This window comes from Pipistrellus hanaki (genome assembly GCF_964339955.1).
Source record: "Pipistrellus hanaki genome assembly, chromosome: 3".
Taxonomy (NCBI): domain Eukaryota; kingdom Metazoa; phylum Chordata; class Mammalia; order Chiroptera; family Vespertilionidae; genus Pipistrellus; species Pipistrellus hanaki.
Window position 1 is genome coordinate 13,112,803 of NC_140505.1, and position 17,189 is coordinate 13,129,991.

The 17,189-nt window shown below is 46.7% G+C and overlaps 1 protein-coding gene across 2 annotated transcripts in view; it reads left to right on the forward strand.

Annotated features, from left to right (window-relative positions):
- The first annotated feature begins 8,082 nt into the window (after window positions 1-8,082).
- LONRF1 (LON peptidase N-terminal domain and ring finger 1) overlaps window positions 8,083-17,189 on the forward strand; it is a 32,588-nt gene continuing 23,481 nt past the window's right edge. For both annotated transcript variants that reach the window (XM_084877034.1, XM_084877035.1), the window contains exon 1: window positions 8,083-8,941. In XM_084877034.1, coding sequence (XP_084733160.1) covers window positions 8,197-8,941 — 745 coding nt within the window. In that variant the 5' untranslated portion in view covers window positions 8,083-8,196. The remainder of the gene's footprint in view (window positions 8,942-17,189) is intronic.

Sequence of the window (17,189 nt, forward strand, 5' to 3'; positions counted from 1 at the left end):
GGCATTTCATTCAGTGTGTTCATTTATGTGTTTGCAATTCGGTTTCACAGGAAGCTTGTTACCAGTGAGATGAAGAGACCTCGGATCTTGACTTCTTTAAAAAAAAAAAAAAAAAAAAAAAAAAAAAAAAGTATATTTTTATTAATTTCAGAGGAAGGGAGAGGGAGAGATAGAAACATCAATGATGAGAATCATTGATCAGCTGTCTCCTGCAAATCCCTTACTGGGGAATGAGCCCAAAACTCAGGCATGTGCCCTTTACCGGAATCGAGCCTAGGACCCTACAGTCCGCAGGCCAACGCTCTTTCCACTGTGTGAAACCGGCTGGGGCTGTTCTTGTCTTCTTGAGGAAAAGATTTCAATCAAGAGACAAAGTATAAAAAAGCAAGCAAGAATTTATTGACTGCAGCAAAAACTTAGTTCAGTGAAGCAAGGTCAAATGACTCCCGTCCCATAGAAAGTGCTTTCTCCCTTGGTTGCAAGACTCAGGGGGTCCCTAAAAGGGAGAAGGTAGGTGCCTGTGTGGGAAGGAGAGGGGGGAGGGAACAGCACCATGTCGTGTTCCCTGGGACCTTCATTTCCAGGGGTTTGGGGGCTGGGAACTTAGCTCCCCTAAGTAGGGACAGATTAATAGACTATTCATCAGCTTTATGCTGATGTGCCAGAGTGAGATTTATTCTCTTAACTAGAGACCCGGTGCTGGGGGTGTGGAACCCTCAGCCCAGCCTGCACCCCTTCACCGTCTGGCAGTCAGACATCCTCAGTGCTGCCACGGAGGCGGGAGAGGCTCCCACCACTGAGGCTGCGCTCGCCAACCATGAGCCCAGCTTCTGGCTTAGAGGCGCTCCCCCTCTGGGAGTGCAGTGACCACCAGGGGGCAGCTCCCGAGTTGAGCGTCTGTCCCCTGGTGGTCAGTGCATGTCATAGCCACCCGTCCCTCTGCCATTCAGTCGATTTGCATATTAATCTTTTATGCCCGTGGGATCGGCTGAAACTGGCTCTCTGACATCCCCTGGGGGATCCTGGATTGCAAGAAAGGGGCACAGGCCAGGCCAAAGGACCCCACCAGTACATGATCAGGACCAGAGAGGGATGTGGGAGGTTGGCCAGGCAGAGAGGGACCGAAGGAGAGCTCCAGGGCATGTCTAGCCCGTCTTGCTCAGTCCCGATTAGCCGGACCCCAGTAGCAAGCTAACCTACTTGTCAGAATGTCTGTCCCCTAGTGGTCAGTGCACATCATAGTGAGTGGTTGAGCAACTTTAGCATATTTTGCTTTGATTGGTTGAAGGGACGATCAGACATTTAGCATGTTAGGCTTTTATTATATAGGATGTGTCTGTCCTCGGGTGGTGTGGTTGGCAAATGGCACTCACTGGATTTCTGTTATCTGTCTTCCTGAGTAGGGTGATTTAAGCTATTTTCCCTTTGGATGGGGAAGAGAAGTGCAAACCATTTTCTCATAAGTGTCCTTGGTTTAGGGAAGCTAGGATTTACTAGGTGGCTGCAAGCTGCTGTTTTAACTATCTCTAGTCTTAGTTTCCCTATTCCGTTTGCCTTGGAATTTCCCGAGCCCCTTACTATGCTATAAGAAGCTGATGGCATTAATTAAGTAGAGACATAAGAATATGGGAACTACCTTACTGGGTTAGACTTCTGGGCCATCGAACCTCATGTTCTCTTATTGACAGAAATATCAAAGGCTGGGTCATGGGAGAGCATCATTGTTTTTCTTTTTTTTTTTTAAAATATATTTTATTGATTTTGTACAGAGAGGAAGGGAGAGAGATAGAGAGTTAGAAACATCGATGAGAGAGAGTCATCGATCAGCTGCCTCTTGCACACCCCCTACTGGGGATATGCCCGCAACCAAGGTACATGCCCTTGACCGGAATCGAACTCGGGACCCTTCAGTCCCCAAGCCGACGCTCTATCCATTGAGCCAAACCGGTCTCGGCTCATTGTTTTTCTTGACTAAGTTTAATAGGGTTTGACTTTCCTTAGTAGTATTTTAGTGTCCACCATTTTTACACTTGCTTAAAATGATGGGAAACTCAAAAAGTTAACAATTGTATTCCTGGCTGGTTTGGTTCAGGGGGTAGAGTGTCGGCCCTCGGATGTAAGGGCCCCAGGTTTGATTCTGGTCCAAGGCACGTACCTCAGTTGCAGGCTTAATCCCCAGCCCTGGTGCAGGAGGCAACCAATTGATGTATCTCTCACATGGATGTTTCTCTCAGTGTCTCTCCTCCTCCCTTCCATTATCTGAAAATCAATGGGAAAATATCCTCGGGTGAGGATTAACAGACAAACTAACATCAACAACAAAATACACCCAAAAACAAAACAAAAAAACAACTTTAGGCATATAGTTAATAGGCTTGGTAATTAATGCATGTAGGAAGCTATTGTTCCAGGGTCTGGGTGTACCCGTGGACTTGCCCTGACTTCAGGAGATCCACGAGCAATTCCACCTTTGTGCCCCAGGAGGGCTGCAAGGGACCAAGATGCACTGCAAGTGGCCAAGACAGCATCTGAGCCATTGTGCTCCAGGGAGAGGAGGACCGAGGCCCAGGAAGCAGATGAAGACTTGTGGGTTAGCAGAGGAGGGAATGCTCAGAAAATCCCCATACTGCAGCTTTTGTCTGATTAACCTTTCCCCCTGAATGTCAGACCCCTTACCTACTTTTTTCTCAATCCCAAGCCCTTTCCCTACACCTTTTGTTGTAAAAAGGGTCTGCTTGAGATGAGATGTAAAATGGTCTTTTTAGGGTACTTTAACCTGGCTGCTCTGCAGATGTAATGATAAAGACAGAGGCCCGTTAGAAGGCTATTGTGGTAATCCAGCTGAAAATGTTACTAGTGGCTTGGACCAAGGGAGTGCAGGGGAGAAGTGAGATGGGGTGAGATTCTGGATATAGTCTGAGGTAGAACAAAAAACATTTTCTGGTCTTGCATATGTGACATGTGAAAGGAAGAGCAGAGTTGAGGAGGACTCGAAGATTTTTTGGCTCATATAGGCATCCTACCAACTCTTCTCAAATCTTCAAAGACTTTCTGATATTCTCAGGAGTCTAGCAAGCATTTCTATATGACAATAGTAATCACAATGTAGATTCTATCCAGTTATTGCTTTATAATTTTCTTTTTTAAATATCCTTTCCCTAGGATACTTTTTCCATTGGTTTTCCTAATTTTTATGTTTTCCTCCATTGATTTTTAGAGAGAGTGGAAGGGAGAGGCAGAGACAGAGAGAAACATCAATGTGAGAGACACACACTGCTTGCCTCCTGCACACACCCCTACCGGGCTGGGGATCAATTCTGGAACCAAGGTACATGCCCTTGACCAGAACTGAACCCAAAACACTTCAGTCCAAAGTCCGAAGCTCTAACCACTGAGAAAACTGGCTAGGGCTGCTTTATAATTTTCAAAATATGAAAACTTTATTTGCTATGTTAAGCTGTTATATTTCTTTTTTCTTAGTTTATATATACAGGTGTACATACACGTATATTTTGCTGAATATAACTTTATTTATCTATTGCCAATTGCAAAATTACTTCTCTTACCTAAAGAATGTCAAAACCGGTTGTATTATTTTTTGAGGAGAGACGCTGGTGGCTTGGGCCAGGGTGATCGGGTGTGGAGAAAACAATGATAAGAGTTCAGATTCTAGATATATTCCGAAGGCAGAACCTGAAGGATTTTCTAGTTGACCCGATGGGCAGTGTGAGAGAAAGAGGGGAGAGGTGAAGATAAACTGTCCTAGTGTGTTAATGGTAATATATTTTTGTCACAAGAATGAAGAATATCAAGTGATACCATTAATGTGTGTGTGACTCATTCAACAATGATTATCTAGTGTCCCTACGTGCTAGAGACAGATCAGGGAATAAGATGGGCAGAAACCCCAGCTCTCTAAGAACTTGCGTTCTACAGGACAGAAAACACACACACACACACACACACACACACACATGTCAGGTGACAATAAGTGCTAAGGGTCAGAGCACAGGGAGGAGGGTAGAGAAGCCAGGGGAATGCATATGTAGTCAATTCTCAAAATCCTTTATTCTGTGGGGTTTATTCCTATGTAGGAATAAATGATACCGAGATTTATCAGTATCTGATACCGAGAAATGCACTCATTTTATCAATTTGCCTACCAAGAAAATACAATATGGGTTACATACTTAGTGCTTCTGGATTCTTCCGAGTATTCGAAGAGTTAAGCATGGTCGTGCCCTTGAGCATTCTGACGGTGTTCCCCGCAGGAATAACAGAGAATGCTGTAAGAGTGAGTAGGAAACTGGACTTGGTGCCATACACAGTAGCTATTGCAAGCCTTTGGGTTTAGATAGGTATCAGCACCACCTCTGTTTAACCTACTCAGGTTGTCCTCATTAGGGCTTTTAACTTAGAACACCATTATAGCAATCATATACTGTATTTTTAGCATCTTATATAAACTTCCCCACAAATGCCCAAGTTATATAACAACCCCCCCCCCCCCCCCCCTAGGCTTTCCTCCAGCTTCTCACAGATTTACAGTAGGGGTAAGGAGGTGTGTGTGTGTGTGTGTGTGTGTGTGTGTGTGTGTGTGTTGGAGGATCCCTGTCCAGTAGCTGAAAACGTTCACGTCTGAGCGATCCGGGGCCCCCTCCTCTGGACAGGGCTGGGTGTGCACCAACACAGCGTGCTTCCTGATCCCCTCCTCTTCTCTTCCCAGCCTTCACCTTCTTCGATTACAGTCTCATCAGGTATCATGTTGCTAGACTCTCTGCCTCCTCCCATTGTGTTCACACAAACCAGCCTCCCTGGTCTTGGTGTTCTCAGGTGTACACACGAGGGGTGAGAGAGGTGGTCTCTCAAGCCCCTTCCATCCGTGCAGGATGTATAGATAGATATGCTACCGGATAGGGGACTGATGACATTACACTTGAGATCTTCCTGTTTTCTATGCAGACTACAATTTTACCAGAGTGAGTCAGGAAGAGGACATTCATTGTGCTTGGCTCTTTAAAGCTTACATCCAGCCTTTAAATACACGTCTCCAGCTAGTCGGTGCGCAAGGGAAGCACTGTGCTACGTGCGTCTCTCGTAGGAGTTTAACTCAGGAAAAGTCTCCTCCTGGCGTGGCGGTGGGGGGGGGGGGGGGGCGAGGGCAGGGCTCTGCAGGCTGTGATGGTGATAAGCATTTTCCAAATTAGGAAACAGATATGCTTTTCTTCTTACTCTCTTACATAACTGATCTATTTTAGAAGACAACGCTAAAATTAAAGCTGAAACGGAATACAAACCTCATGATTTTACTACTTCGTGAGAAAAGGAACAAGCCAGTCATGCTCCCGAGGGAAACGGGGGAGAAAGAGCCCCTCCCCCCACGGCTTCCCTCCTGCCCTGGGGGCTGCCTCAGGGCTTCGCTCCCTTCCCCAGGGCAGCCTGCTGGGTGACTCAGAGACCAAAGTCCGAGTGTTAGACGGGGAACCCAGAGATCCTCATTTCCCTCATTTCCCTCTCCTCTGAATGTAGACGGCGGCCGCGTCGCAGCGCCTGTCCCCGTCGTCGGGGGCGCAGGATGACGGGAGAGGGAACTGCCATCGAACCAGGGATTGTTGTTTTGCCCCAGACTTCCGGATTCAGAGGGAAACGGTGCAGCACACAAAGGCCACGGAGGCAGCACAGCCTCTTACATAAATAAGTTACATAAATGAGAACCAGTTATGTAAATGTATAAACCAGCAAACATGAATGATAACCATTCATGAGCACCAAGGACAGCCCTGCAGGATGCCTCCTCTCGTCCCATCTCCCCCCACCCCTCCCCAGCCCTCCCGTGACCGACATTTGTATTTGATACACTCTTACTTCACACCAGAATCAGATGTGGTTGTCACATTTATTAGGGAAAGAAACTCCAAAGGATACATTTTTTTTTTTTTTAACCCCACACTGGGACATTCCACAATAAAACCTGATGTAAACTGTATTTGATAAGAAAGCTCTGCATGTTCACCAGTTTATACTTCCAGTGTAATGGCCATGCACACCCTGGGTATGGACTCTTGCACATTGGGCAAGTTGCTGGTAAGGACAGTGATGCATCACAAAAGTCAATGTTTTTGTGCCCATGGAGACTTGTTGTACCAGTTATGAGTTCAAGTCTCCAATGAGTATGTGGGCGTTGGATTAACATTTGGCTCAGTGGATAGAGCGTCGGCCTGTGGACTGAAAGGTCCCAGGTTCGATTCCGGTCAAGGGCATGTACCTTGGTTGCGGGCATATCCCCAGTAGGGGGTGTGCAAGAGGCAGCTGATCGATGACTCTCTCTCTCATCGATGTTTCTATCTCTCTATCTCTCTCCCTTCCTATCTGTACAAAATCAATAAAATATATATTTTAAAAAAAAACCAATAAAATATACTTAAAAAAAAAAAAGTCTTCCACTTCTTGAAGGAAGGTGGTCATGTAGGGGGTTAGAATTAGATTCAAGCTCATGCTCATGACTTAACCCCCTGTTCCCCACCTGAAATGAGGAGTTAGTTGCTCCTGTGTCTTAGCTGTAATTTGCTTCGTTTGACATGAATGACAAACTTGTTTGCCTCTGCAACCTGTTGGAAACCAGAGCCTCCGCTGTTTCTCAGTTAGCTTTCCCCGGCTCCTTTTGGGGAAAGACAGCTAAATCTCCTCGGAAGTAAACACATAAAACTCAGAGCAGTTTTTTCCACAAAAAAGAGGGATGGTAAGCGTCAGCCAGTTTCAGACATAACATGCTCAGGTTCACATGCCATCTGAGTAGCTTATTTTGAAACTCTCCTGTCAAATATTTCTAAGATCTAATAATGAAATCAGAGTTAGGTGTGATCTTAAACTCTTCCGCATAACATTAGCTGTGTGCTTTTAAGCAAATGACTTTTCCTCTCTGGGCCATTATGTCTAAGCACTTGAAAAAAAGAAAAGTTCTAAGTCACTTGCAGCATGAACAACCCAGTACCCTGTAATTAAGTCTATAAATATTTCTCCTCTGAATTTAAACAGCAGTCGCGTCAACCTAGAGCTTTAAACTCGCTGCCAGCAAGTTGAGAAAAGTAACCTATTGCGCATAAATATATATTAATATTTATTCATATCTATTTTATCTATCAGCAAAACTGCAGACCCTGCTTGGGTTGTAATGATATGGTGAAAGCCGTGTGAAAAGCATCGATCCTTTTCATTGATCATCCTCTCTCTTAAAAAACCCCAAATATAGCCTTTAGCCAGCTCAGGGCAGTTAATGAGAAGCGGGCAGTACAGCCCATACCGCGGGAATCTGTGGGCTTCCTCCGCGGCAGTGGGGGTTCATTTTAAATGGGAAAGGCAGCCATCACTGGCACCAGGGAAGACTGCTTTGGCCTCTGGAAAGAGGTCACCCCAGGAGCATGGCTGGGCTGCCTTATTTCCAAGGTCGACTCTGGACTTCGGGAGGAGTCACAAAGTCATCAGACTGCCTTGTGCACTCCTAGGCTCTCTGCCTCTACCTGTCCATCTGTAACTTGGGCACAAACTAGGGACAATGCATCCTGGCGCCCGGCCACAGGGACACTACACCGGGAGGCCCCACAGGCCAGAGAGGGAACAGGTCCCCACTCGGGTGGGCGGGACGGCGATTGGGAGCGCAGTCCCTCCCACAAGGCCGACCCCCGGGCAGACGAGCGCCAGGGAAGCCGAAGCAGGAACGAGGCGACCGGCCTGGGCGGGCGGGTGTGGATGCGCACGACGGGGCGGAGAGGGGAGGGGATGGAGAGCGGGGCTCCGCGGAGCTTTGTTCAGTTACAAGCCAGGCCCCGCTGTCGGGAGAAGCCAATGAGATCCGGGCTGGGCCATCATCTGACCTCGCCCGCTCCGCCAGGAGGGGCTGCGGGAGGGGCGGGGCCAGCCGGCCGGCCCCCGGGGACCCGGCCCGGGGAGGTGAGGGGGAGTCCCGGGCGCGCTGTCAGCGCCGGCCCCGCCCCTCCCCGCCCGCAGGCCCCTCCCCTCCCTCCACAGGCCCCGCCCCGCCCGCAGGCCCCGCCCCTGGGGCTTCCCGGGCGCGCGCCGCCCGCCGAGTCCGCGCGCCACGCCCCCCTGCTCGCCGGCCGCGTGCGGAGCCGCGCGCCCCGCAGGCTCCGGGACGGTGGCGGCAGTTGGCGGCGGCAGCAGCGGCGGCGGCGGCGGGCCATGTCTTTCCCGGCCGTGGCGACGAGCTCCTCGAGAGGCAGCCGGGAGCCGGCGCCCCGGCCGCGGAGCCGGGGCCGCTTCTGGGAAGTGGGCGGCGGCGGCGGCGGCGACGACGGCGGGGACCGGCTGGAGCGCGCGGCCGCCGCCGAGTCGGAGCGCTGGGAGCTGCTGCTGCGCCGCGGCGAGCTGCTGGCGCTGGGCGGCCACCTGCAGGGAGCGCTGGAGGCGTACGCGGCGGCGCTGCGGCGCGGGGCCCCGGTGCGGCCCGAGCTGCTGGGCATGCTGGTGGACTGCCTGGCGCTCAAGTACCGGCTCCGCCGCGGGCTGGGCTGGGGCGGCGCGGCGCGGGCGGCGGGCGCGGGCGCGGGCGCGGACGCGGGCGGGCTGCTGAGCTGCCCGGGCTGCCGGGGCTTTCTGAGCGAGCCGGTGACGGTGCCCTGCGGCCACAGCTACTGCCGCCGCTGCCTGCGGAGGGGGCTGCGCGCGCGCTGCCGCCTGTGCCGGGCCAGCCTGCCGCCCGCCGCCGCCGCGGATGCTGAGGGCGCCTCCCCGCCGCGCCCGCCGCCGCCGGCCGCCGCCATCGCCGCCGCGGGCTTCAGGACCAGCGTGGTCCTCAGCCACCTGGCGGAGAAGTGGTTCCCGAGCCTGCAGGCGCGGGCGCGGGCGGCCGGCCGGCTCGCGGAGCTGCTGCACCAGGGGCGCCACCGCGAGGCCCTGGCCGCCGCCGGCGAGGCGCTGCGAGCAGGTAGGTGAGCGCGCGGGGATGCCGGGCCCGGCGGACCGCACCCTCCTGCCTCCTCCCCGCCCCCCTCCCCAACGGGCGGGCTCCCGGGAGCTCGTCCGCGCCCCCCGCGAGGCCGCCCGACTCCCCCGGTGGCGGGTGGCGGGGTCCCCGCGGTGCGGGAGGGGGCGGCGCCCGGCGGTGCTTCGGTCACAATGGGGATCGCCCTCGCCGCCGCCTGTGACGCGGCGCGGGGAGGGGCGCGCGGGCGCGGGGTTCCCTTGGCCGCGGCCCGGCGTTGGGGCGCCCCGGGAGGAGCGGGGCCGGGGCGGGGGCCGGGGCCGGGGCCGGGGCCCGGCGGCCGGGGCGCGGGGGCGGCCCTTTCTCTTCCTGCCGCCGCGCTCTTTCCGGGAACCGGCCGCCCGGCCCCGCGGGACCCGGCGCGGGGAGACGGCGGCCGGAGCGGGGAGGTTATCTCCCCCCCGAAGCGGAGGCCGGCCGGGCAGGGTTTCCCTCGGGCTCCCCCAAAAGTCAGCGGGGCGATGGGGAGCCGCGGGAGGCGGGATTGCATAAGCCGGGGAGGCGTTGTGTAACGGGTGACGTCCGGTGGGCGTGGCGGGGCCGGGCGCCCGCACCGGCCCGGGGTCCGCGGGTCCGCGCGGGGGTCCCGCCGCCCCGGGGTGTCGGGTTGGGACCGGGGGACCCGAGCACGCCCGCGGGACTGGTTGCCGTTGGTGGTGTCCACCCGCCCGGTTTCAGATCGTACTTGTTTCTCAAACGCTCCGGGGCGCACCTAGTTGAGGGCCCAGACGGAGCGCTGGTTTCCTGGAGTTCTTTGTCAGGAGGCTCCCGCCGGCTTCCCGGCTCCCGATCGGCTGCGGGGAATGGCCTCTGGGGCTTTTGTCTGTTTCTCCTCCGCCTCCCCACCCAGGTCAGCATGTTTCTTAAGGTGGTTTTAGGCTGTGGACGGGGACACTGCCTGACTTACCCGTGGGCAGTGTAGAGGGGTTCCGGTGAATCGGTGGTTCTCCACCGGGGAGAGTTTACACGGGTTCCCCTCTCTCCTCCCCCCGACCTTATCCGGAGACATTTTTAGTTGCCGCCCCTTAGGGGATCAGTGTTGATGCATCTAGCTAGGGATGCTGCTAAACACCCCGCAGTGCACAGGACAGCCGCCCACACAATCAGGCCCCAAATGCCAAGCGTGTCATTGTTAAACCTTGTATTAAATAAGCCTATTTCAAGCTTAGCGTGTGTATTTGCGTGAAATAATACGTGGGATGTAGGGTTGGGGGGGGGGGGGAGATAATCCCCAAGAAAATAGACGTCTAAAATAGAAGCTGATGTTAGGTAATAGGTAAATTTATGAACTGCCATTGAGAGTATTTTGGTATTACCCAAGTGCTTTGTCCTTTTGAACTAGTAACACTAGTTCAAGTGCTTTGTCCCAAGTGCTTTGTCCTTTTGAACTAGTAACACTATATAAAGTTATTTCGTACATTTGGAGTTCAAAGCACAAACCTGGTACATTTTCATAAACTTCCACTTTTTTTTATTTTTTATGGGGAGTAAGCAGTTATAAATAGAACAGAATGGCAGACCCAAAGCAAGAGAACTGTTTGGTATTCAAAATTCTGATGCAGACAACTCGACCTCTCTGGATGATTAAAGTAAGAGGGGGAAAATTCAGACGGTCTAGGCCGCCGTCCTGATTTTTAAAACAAGCAGAAGCTAGGGCAGTGAAATGACTTGTCCACAACCCACAAACAGCAGCTAACTGGTTGTAGAGGCAACAACACTGTCCTCCAGTTCTAAATGTGGGGCCAGGACTCATCTTAGATTATAGCTCATCTAATGAAAATGTTTAATATACATTTCTAAGGAGTTTTTGTCACTAGCATAAAATAATGGATGAAACTTATTGTCATTCTATTCACTATTATGGTCTTGTGATTTGACCTCTTATATGAGGTGTTTCATAAGAATTTAGGCCCTAATCCATGGAAGAACTCGGAGACCTTTACTAATTAAGGTCTAGCTTAATGTACTGTGACCAGTAATCTTTTAATTAAGGGCAGTAATCTTTTAATTAACCTTGAACTGAGGGCATTTTAAGAAGTTTATTGATTTTAGAGAAAGAGAAAGGTAGAGGGAAACATTGCTTTGTTCCGCTTATTTATGCATTGATTGGCTGATTCTTCTATGTTGACTGGAGATTTGAACTTGCAACTTGGTGTATACTATATTGCAACTTGGTGTATGCTCTAATTAAGCTACCCAGCTATGGCCTAAGGTAATTTTTTCTTTAACTGAAATAGACTCTGAAAGATCTGCTCTTTTTTTCCAATTTACATAGATTGCACATGGAAATTTTGCCTATTCAACTATTTAATCCTATCAATACTTTTTTGTGACTAGAATCCAAGTTTCCCGACTTTCACTTTATTAGCCTATTTTCCCCTCATTTTTAGGTCTTTCAAAAATCATCAATTGAAAATATGTCTGAATGAAACTAAGGAGAATAACCTTTTTTTATCCTTTGAATTTTTAGTGATAAAAATATGTGTTTAACAGTTTATGCGCACAAATGAAAATATTTAGAGTTATAAATCTATTTGTATAGTTAGGCTTTAATTTTTCTGAGTTGGCTAGTTAGCTAGATATGCATTTGGATTGTATTTATATAATTGTACTGTACTAAAGATACAGTCATAATGAAAAAGAACCACTATAATTTCTTAATGTACTTCTTATAATGAAGTAAATAGAATAAAAATAATCTAGTCTACAGTTAGCCCACACATTGAAATTTATCTATCAACAAGAAAGGAAAGCTTGAAAACCTTTGCCAAAATCAGAAGTTTCCCATTGAGATTACACAAGTTTCTGTTGAATTGAAATATATTTAGATAACACTTAATCCATTGATCTTTTGATATTAACTCTCAGATGTTTCATAATGTCTGTCTTCTCAGTATTCAAGACTATTATATTATATAAAAAGTCTTGTCTGCATTGAATCTTTACACTTGAATCTATTGAAATGATGACATTTTGCTGTTTGTCTTCCTTTTAATTTTAATGAATTTTTACAGATTTGCCTCCTCCCTGCTTATGTCCCTCTCCCCTCTAAAGAAGGGAACAGAACAGTACAATTTACAGTTTGAATTGTTTAAATAATAATAGTAAAGGGCAGAACACTTTATTTTAAAATACTTGGAGAAAGAAGTTTTTGTCTTTTAATATAGTTTCTGTTTATATAGTCCTTGACTACTAAAGTATTTTTAGATTCTTTACAGTATCTGATCTTCACAAAGAATCTTGTAGAGTACTGTTGTCCTCAGAAGGAAATTATGGTACCTCAATTATGGTACCATGTGGGCTGGTGGTTAAAGCTGTGGATGCTGGGAGCTGACTGTCTAGCTGTGAATTCACTTACCTCTGACCTTGGGCCTGTGGTCTCACCACCCTGTTTTGATTCCCTTATCTGAAAAGTGAGGATAGTATCTACCTCATTGATAGACTCCTACACCCTCCTAGGTCTGTTGTGAGAATTGAGACAAAACAAAAGCACTTTGAATGATGCTTGACAGAGTAAATGCCCAGAAAACAATTAAAATACAGTATTTTTACAAATGTAAAAGTTGTGCTACAGCTATAAGATGATTTAACTTAAACTGAAATCTAAATCTTGTGATGTCAGGTCTTGTTCTTTTCTCTACCACATTGATAGATTACCTGAGAGAGGGTTAAAACCTGATTAGATTAATTAGTGGTAATATTTTAGCCTACATCAATAAAATATATTGAAAGGCTTTAGGTAACGGAGATGAGACAAATTATCTGAATGCATTTAAAGAAAATGTAAAGGGTTTTAATATCTTAATCAAGGAGGGTAATGTGAAGATATTTGAGTTTTTGTTCTTTTGTGTGTTTTGTTAATCCTCACCCAAGGGTGTTTTTTCTTTCTCCAGTGCTTTTCTGAGTGAGTGGAAGGGAGGAGAAAGGCTGGGGGAAGGGGAAGAGAGAGAAGCCTTAATGTGTGAGAGTACATCAGCACTGGCCTGGCCCTGAGATTGAACCTGCACCCAGGCACGTGCCCTTGACCGGGAATCAAACCTGAGACCCTTCAGTGGTTGGGCCGATGCCTAACCACTGAGAACACGGGCCAGTGCAAGATTTGAATTTAATTAATAAATTTATGCATGTTACAACTTTACAAAAGGCTTGAAACATTGTATCAAGAGCTAATCTCATTTTTCTATCAACTTTTTAAATATTTTGTAATACTAACAACCACTATTTATTGAGCACTTGTGTGCTGGACAGTGTCTTAACTGTTGTTTTTTAATCCTCATATGAGGCTATTTTTCCATTGATTTTTAGAGACAGTGGAATAGAGAAAAACAGAAATATTGATGTGAGAGAAACACATTGATTGGTTGCCTCCTGCAGGAGCCTGCAACCGAGGTATGTGCCCTTGACTGGGATTGAACCCAGGACTCTTTGGTCCGAACACTCTATTCTCTTGTTTAGTCCTCATACCAGTCTTAAGTTGGAGGTATCACCAGCAATCTATAGGTGAGGAGACTGAGGTTCCGGGAGTGAGGTAAACTTCTAGAAGGGATCCTACAAGCTTCCAGAATGGATCAGAACACAGATCTTCTGAGTCCAGTGGTTATAATCTTAATATGCCAAACTGCTATTCTTGGACTTTATTAATCATTCACTAATAAGTTGTCAATTGATGTCTTTTAGTTTAACTGTGATAACCAAGTACTCCATATTGAACTTGATAAAGTAAAAGAAATGTTTATTTTGGTTTGCCATTAAACTTTGTGAAATAGCTCAATATATAAGTCAGAGAAATAAAAGACACTCGGAAGAATAAGAAAAAGAATATGAACGGAATTTTTACACTTACACATGCAGTCTAAATAGCCAATAAATATGTTGTTTTAAAGGTCAAACTCACTGAAGAAATGCATGTTAAAATAATGCTGTTTTTAATTTGTATTTTTCTAGGAACCAAAAACAGTTTGTGGAAGTGTAACCTAAGTAACCTTTTTAAACTATAAAAGGAGGGTTAAGATATATTGGAAATTCTGTATATCTACGTAACTTTCTACAGTCATCCAGCTTTATAAAAGTAACTAAGGGAATAAGTGGGTATATAAAAAGTCATGTAGATAGATGTTTATGCTACTACTTTTATATTAGCAAAAATTGGAAGTAAAAAATTGAAGAGCAGGGAATTTTCTAGATTATGTATATAGTAGACTACTTTGCAACCATTATAAATTATGTTGACTTAATTACATTGACAAAAAAGCAGGCTTTAAACAGTATATGTGGTATATTTTGTAAAACTACATAAAAATGTAATCCACACACACACAGAAAAAGTACAGGTTCTGTGCCAATACTGGTTATTTCTTTGTGGTGGGAAAAATATTTTTAATTCTTAATTTTTATATTTTTCAAATTTTATAAATAAACAGTAACATAATTCGGGAAAAAGTTTGTTTTTTGAAAATGAGCCAAGGAAACGACATATTCGTAATCACATATAATCCTACGATTGGAAAAAGATAGGGAATCATGACAGGAGACCTCTGTCCTCAGCCCAGGAACAGGTATATAGCAGAATTTCATTTCAGCTTTTTTTTTTTTATTATTTGCCCTATGACTTCAATATTACTGGGTCTAGGACAAGAGAAAATGAGAGCATGAATTGTGGGCCCATTTTAATGAACTTCTATTTTTGTAAATATTTTAGGAAAGCCAGAACTTGACGATATAAAGTCAGGAAATGATGGAGAAAGCACAAAAATAGATTTTAAAACTAATGCTACGCACATACAGTGAAGGAATACAATCATAATAGGACACTTGTGCTGTGCTGAAACCTGTTTGGCTCAGTGGATAGAGTGTCGGCCTGTGGATTGAAAGGTCCCGGGTTCAATTCCCGTCAAGGGCATGTACCTTGGTTGCTGGCACATCTCCAGTAGTGGGTGTGCAGGAGGCAGCTGGTCGATTTTTTTTCTCTCATCGATGTTTCTAGCTCTTTATCCCTCTCTCTTCCTCTCTGTAAAAAAATCAAAATATATTTTAAAAATAATAGGACACTTGCCTGGTGCTATAGTGTGCCCTGGTCTAAGTATTTAGTATGTATTATATGCTTTGGCTGGTCAAGGGCCTCAAGTGCATTTGGCTCTTTCTTTTAGAATTAAGAAGAGGTGGTCCTGATCTCAAAAAGTATTGAATTTGAACTCAGCTGATATTTTCCCCCTAATAGATTCACCCAATATAACCATCTACCAATACTTAAAGTTCCCAATACAGACATTACCTATGAAGAGTTGGGAAGCAGGAGCTTTAATATCCGGCCCTCTTGTCCTTTCTTAGTTTCACAGTCTGAGTGTTTTGTGCTGAGGGAAGAGGGGACAGGCTTGCTTTTGCTTTGGTCAGAGTGGACAATTTGATAGGTTGACAGGGTTTTCTCAAAGACAGTCTTCTCAGGCACTTCCTCCAGTGCCGTACTGGTGACAGCAGAGCAGTGAAGGCATTGACGAAAGGGTGTGATAATCACCATTCTGAATATGCATTAAGTATGAGGCGATGGGGACTCGCTGTAGAAGAGAAAAAACTGGGACATTTTAAAAAATCCCAGTAAGGGATCCAGGAGCGGAACGGGCTCTTCTTGTTGCCACAGTGAAGTCCCTCTGGTGCGGAGCGGAGGCGGGCCCAGGATGCGCTGGAAGCACCTCGCGGTGGGCTGTGGGCGGAGGATTGCACGTCCTGGCCTGGCCTGGCCTCTCTCCAGCTCTGGTCTGATGTATTTACTACTCACTCTTGCACTGTGTTGGCGCCAGCTGCTCTCCACGTTCTGAGCTCCAGCTGTGCTTGTCAAATCAGGATTACATGACGCTGTTTCACAACAAAGTCAGTTTTTTCTAATTTGATAATAAGCTCCTCAAAAGACAGGGCTAAAGTACAATCTTTTGAACACTTCCTGGGGCTAGCTTTGTGCTAGAACTTTTCATTCTTGATTGGTTAATCACAGGGAGCTATCATTCTTTGTGCTTTTGTTCAGAGTGATTTCCATTTGCATTGCTGTAAGAAACAAAAGACAAGATGCCCTAGGTGTCTTTTATTGAGGAAGTAAGAAATATTTTCATGAAATATAAGTTGTGTTCTTTAAGGTTTCTCATTGGCATATATTTGAGGGAACAGTGTCATTCCACTTCTCCATCACCAGCCATTGAAAAGGCCTAATTGTTCAGTCGAGAGTTATCTGTAATAAATGAGTAAACATGGAGCTATTAGTTTTCTGATAGTTTATTTAAAAAATATGTTTTGCCCTAGCTGATTTGGCTCAGTGAATAGAGCATTGGCCTGCAGACTAAAGGGTCCTGGGTTCGATTCTGGTCAAGGACACATGCCTGGGTTTCAGGCTCCATCCCCAATAAGGGGAATGTAGGAGGCAGTATTCAGTGATTCTCATCATTGATGTTTCTCTCTCTCCCTCTCCCTTAAGTCAATAAAAATATATTTTAAAAAATGTTTTTATTGACTTTAGAGAGGAAGGGAGAGTGAGAGAGAAACTTCAATGATGAGAGAATCATTGATCAGCCCCTTCCTGCATGTCCCCCACTGGGGATCGAGCCCACAACCCTGGCATGTGCCCTGACCAGGATTGAACCCCTTCCTGGCTCATAGGATGACACTCAACCACTGAGCCACACTGGCTGGGCTAGACTTCTGTCATCATCTATATACCTGTAGTCACTGAGTATTGTATTGGGTGAACCAGCCAAGTGTCTGAAATTCCGATTGCCATTAGATACTAATTTGGTTTCTCCTATAGAGACATAAAGAACAGTGAAGTAAAAAAAAAGCAACAAAGTTTTTCCCCTCAGGAATATTTGAAATTAAATCTATTTGGGGATGGCTCAATACCATTCTTGCTAATGGCAGGGATTAAAATTTTGATCTCTTAATCATCACCCATTTTCTCCCAAATCGGGACTGTTATAGACCTCATGAGATAGAGCTTTGGTCACTCTTTGTTATTGTGGAAATTCTCTGTGCAGTAGTGACACATACAGTTGTTTGTAAATAAGGATTCAGAAACTAGGGTGTAAAATAATTACAATTTACCATAAAAAGGCAAATCTTCTAAATATCCAAGATGTCTTTTAAATCTATATAGCATGCCCTATTTAAAAAACACACATTTCTTTTCTTAGAGTTGATTATTCATATTCTA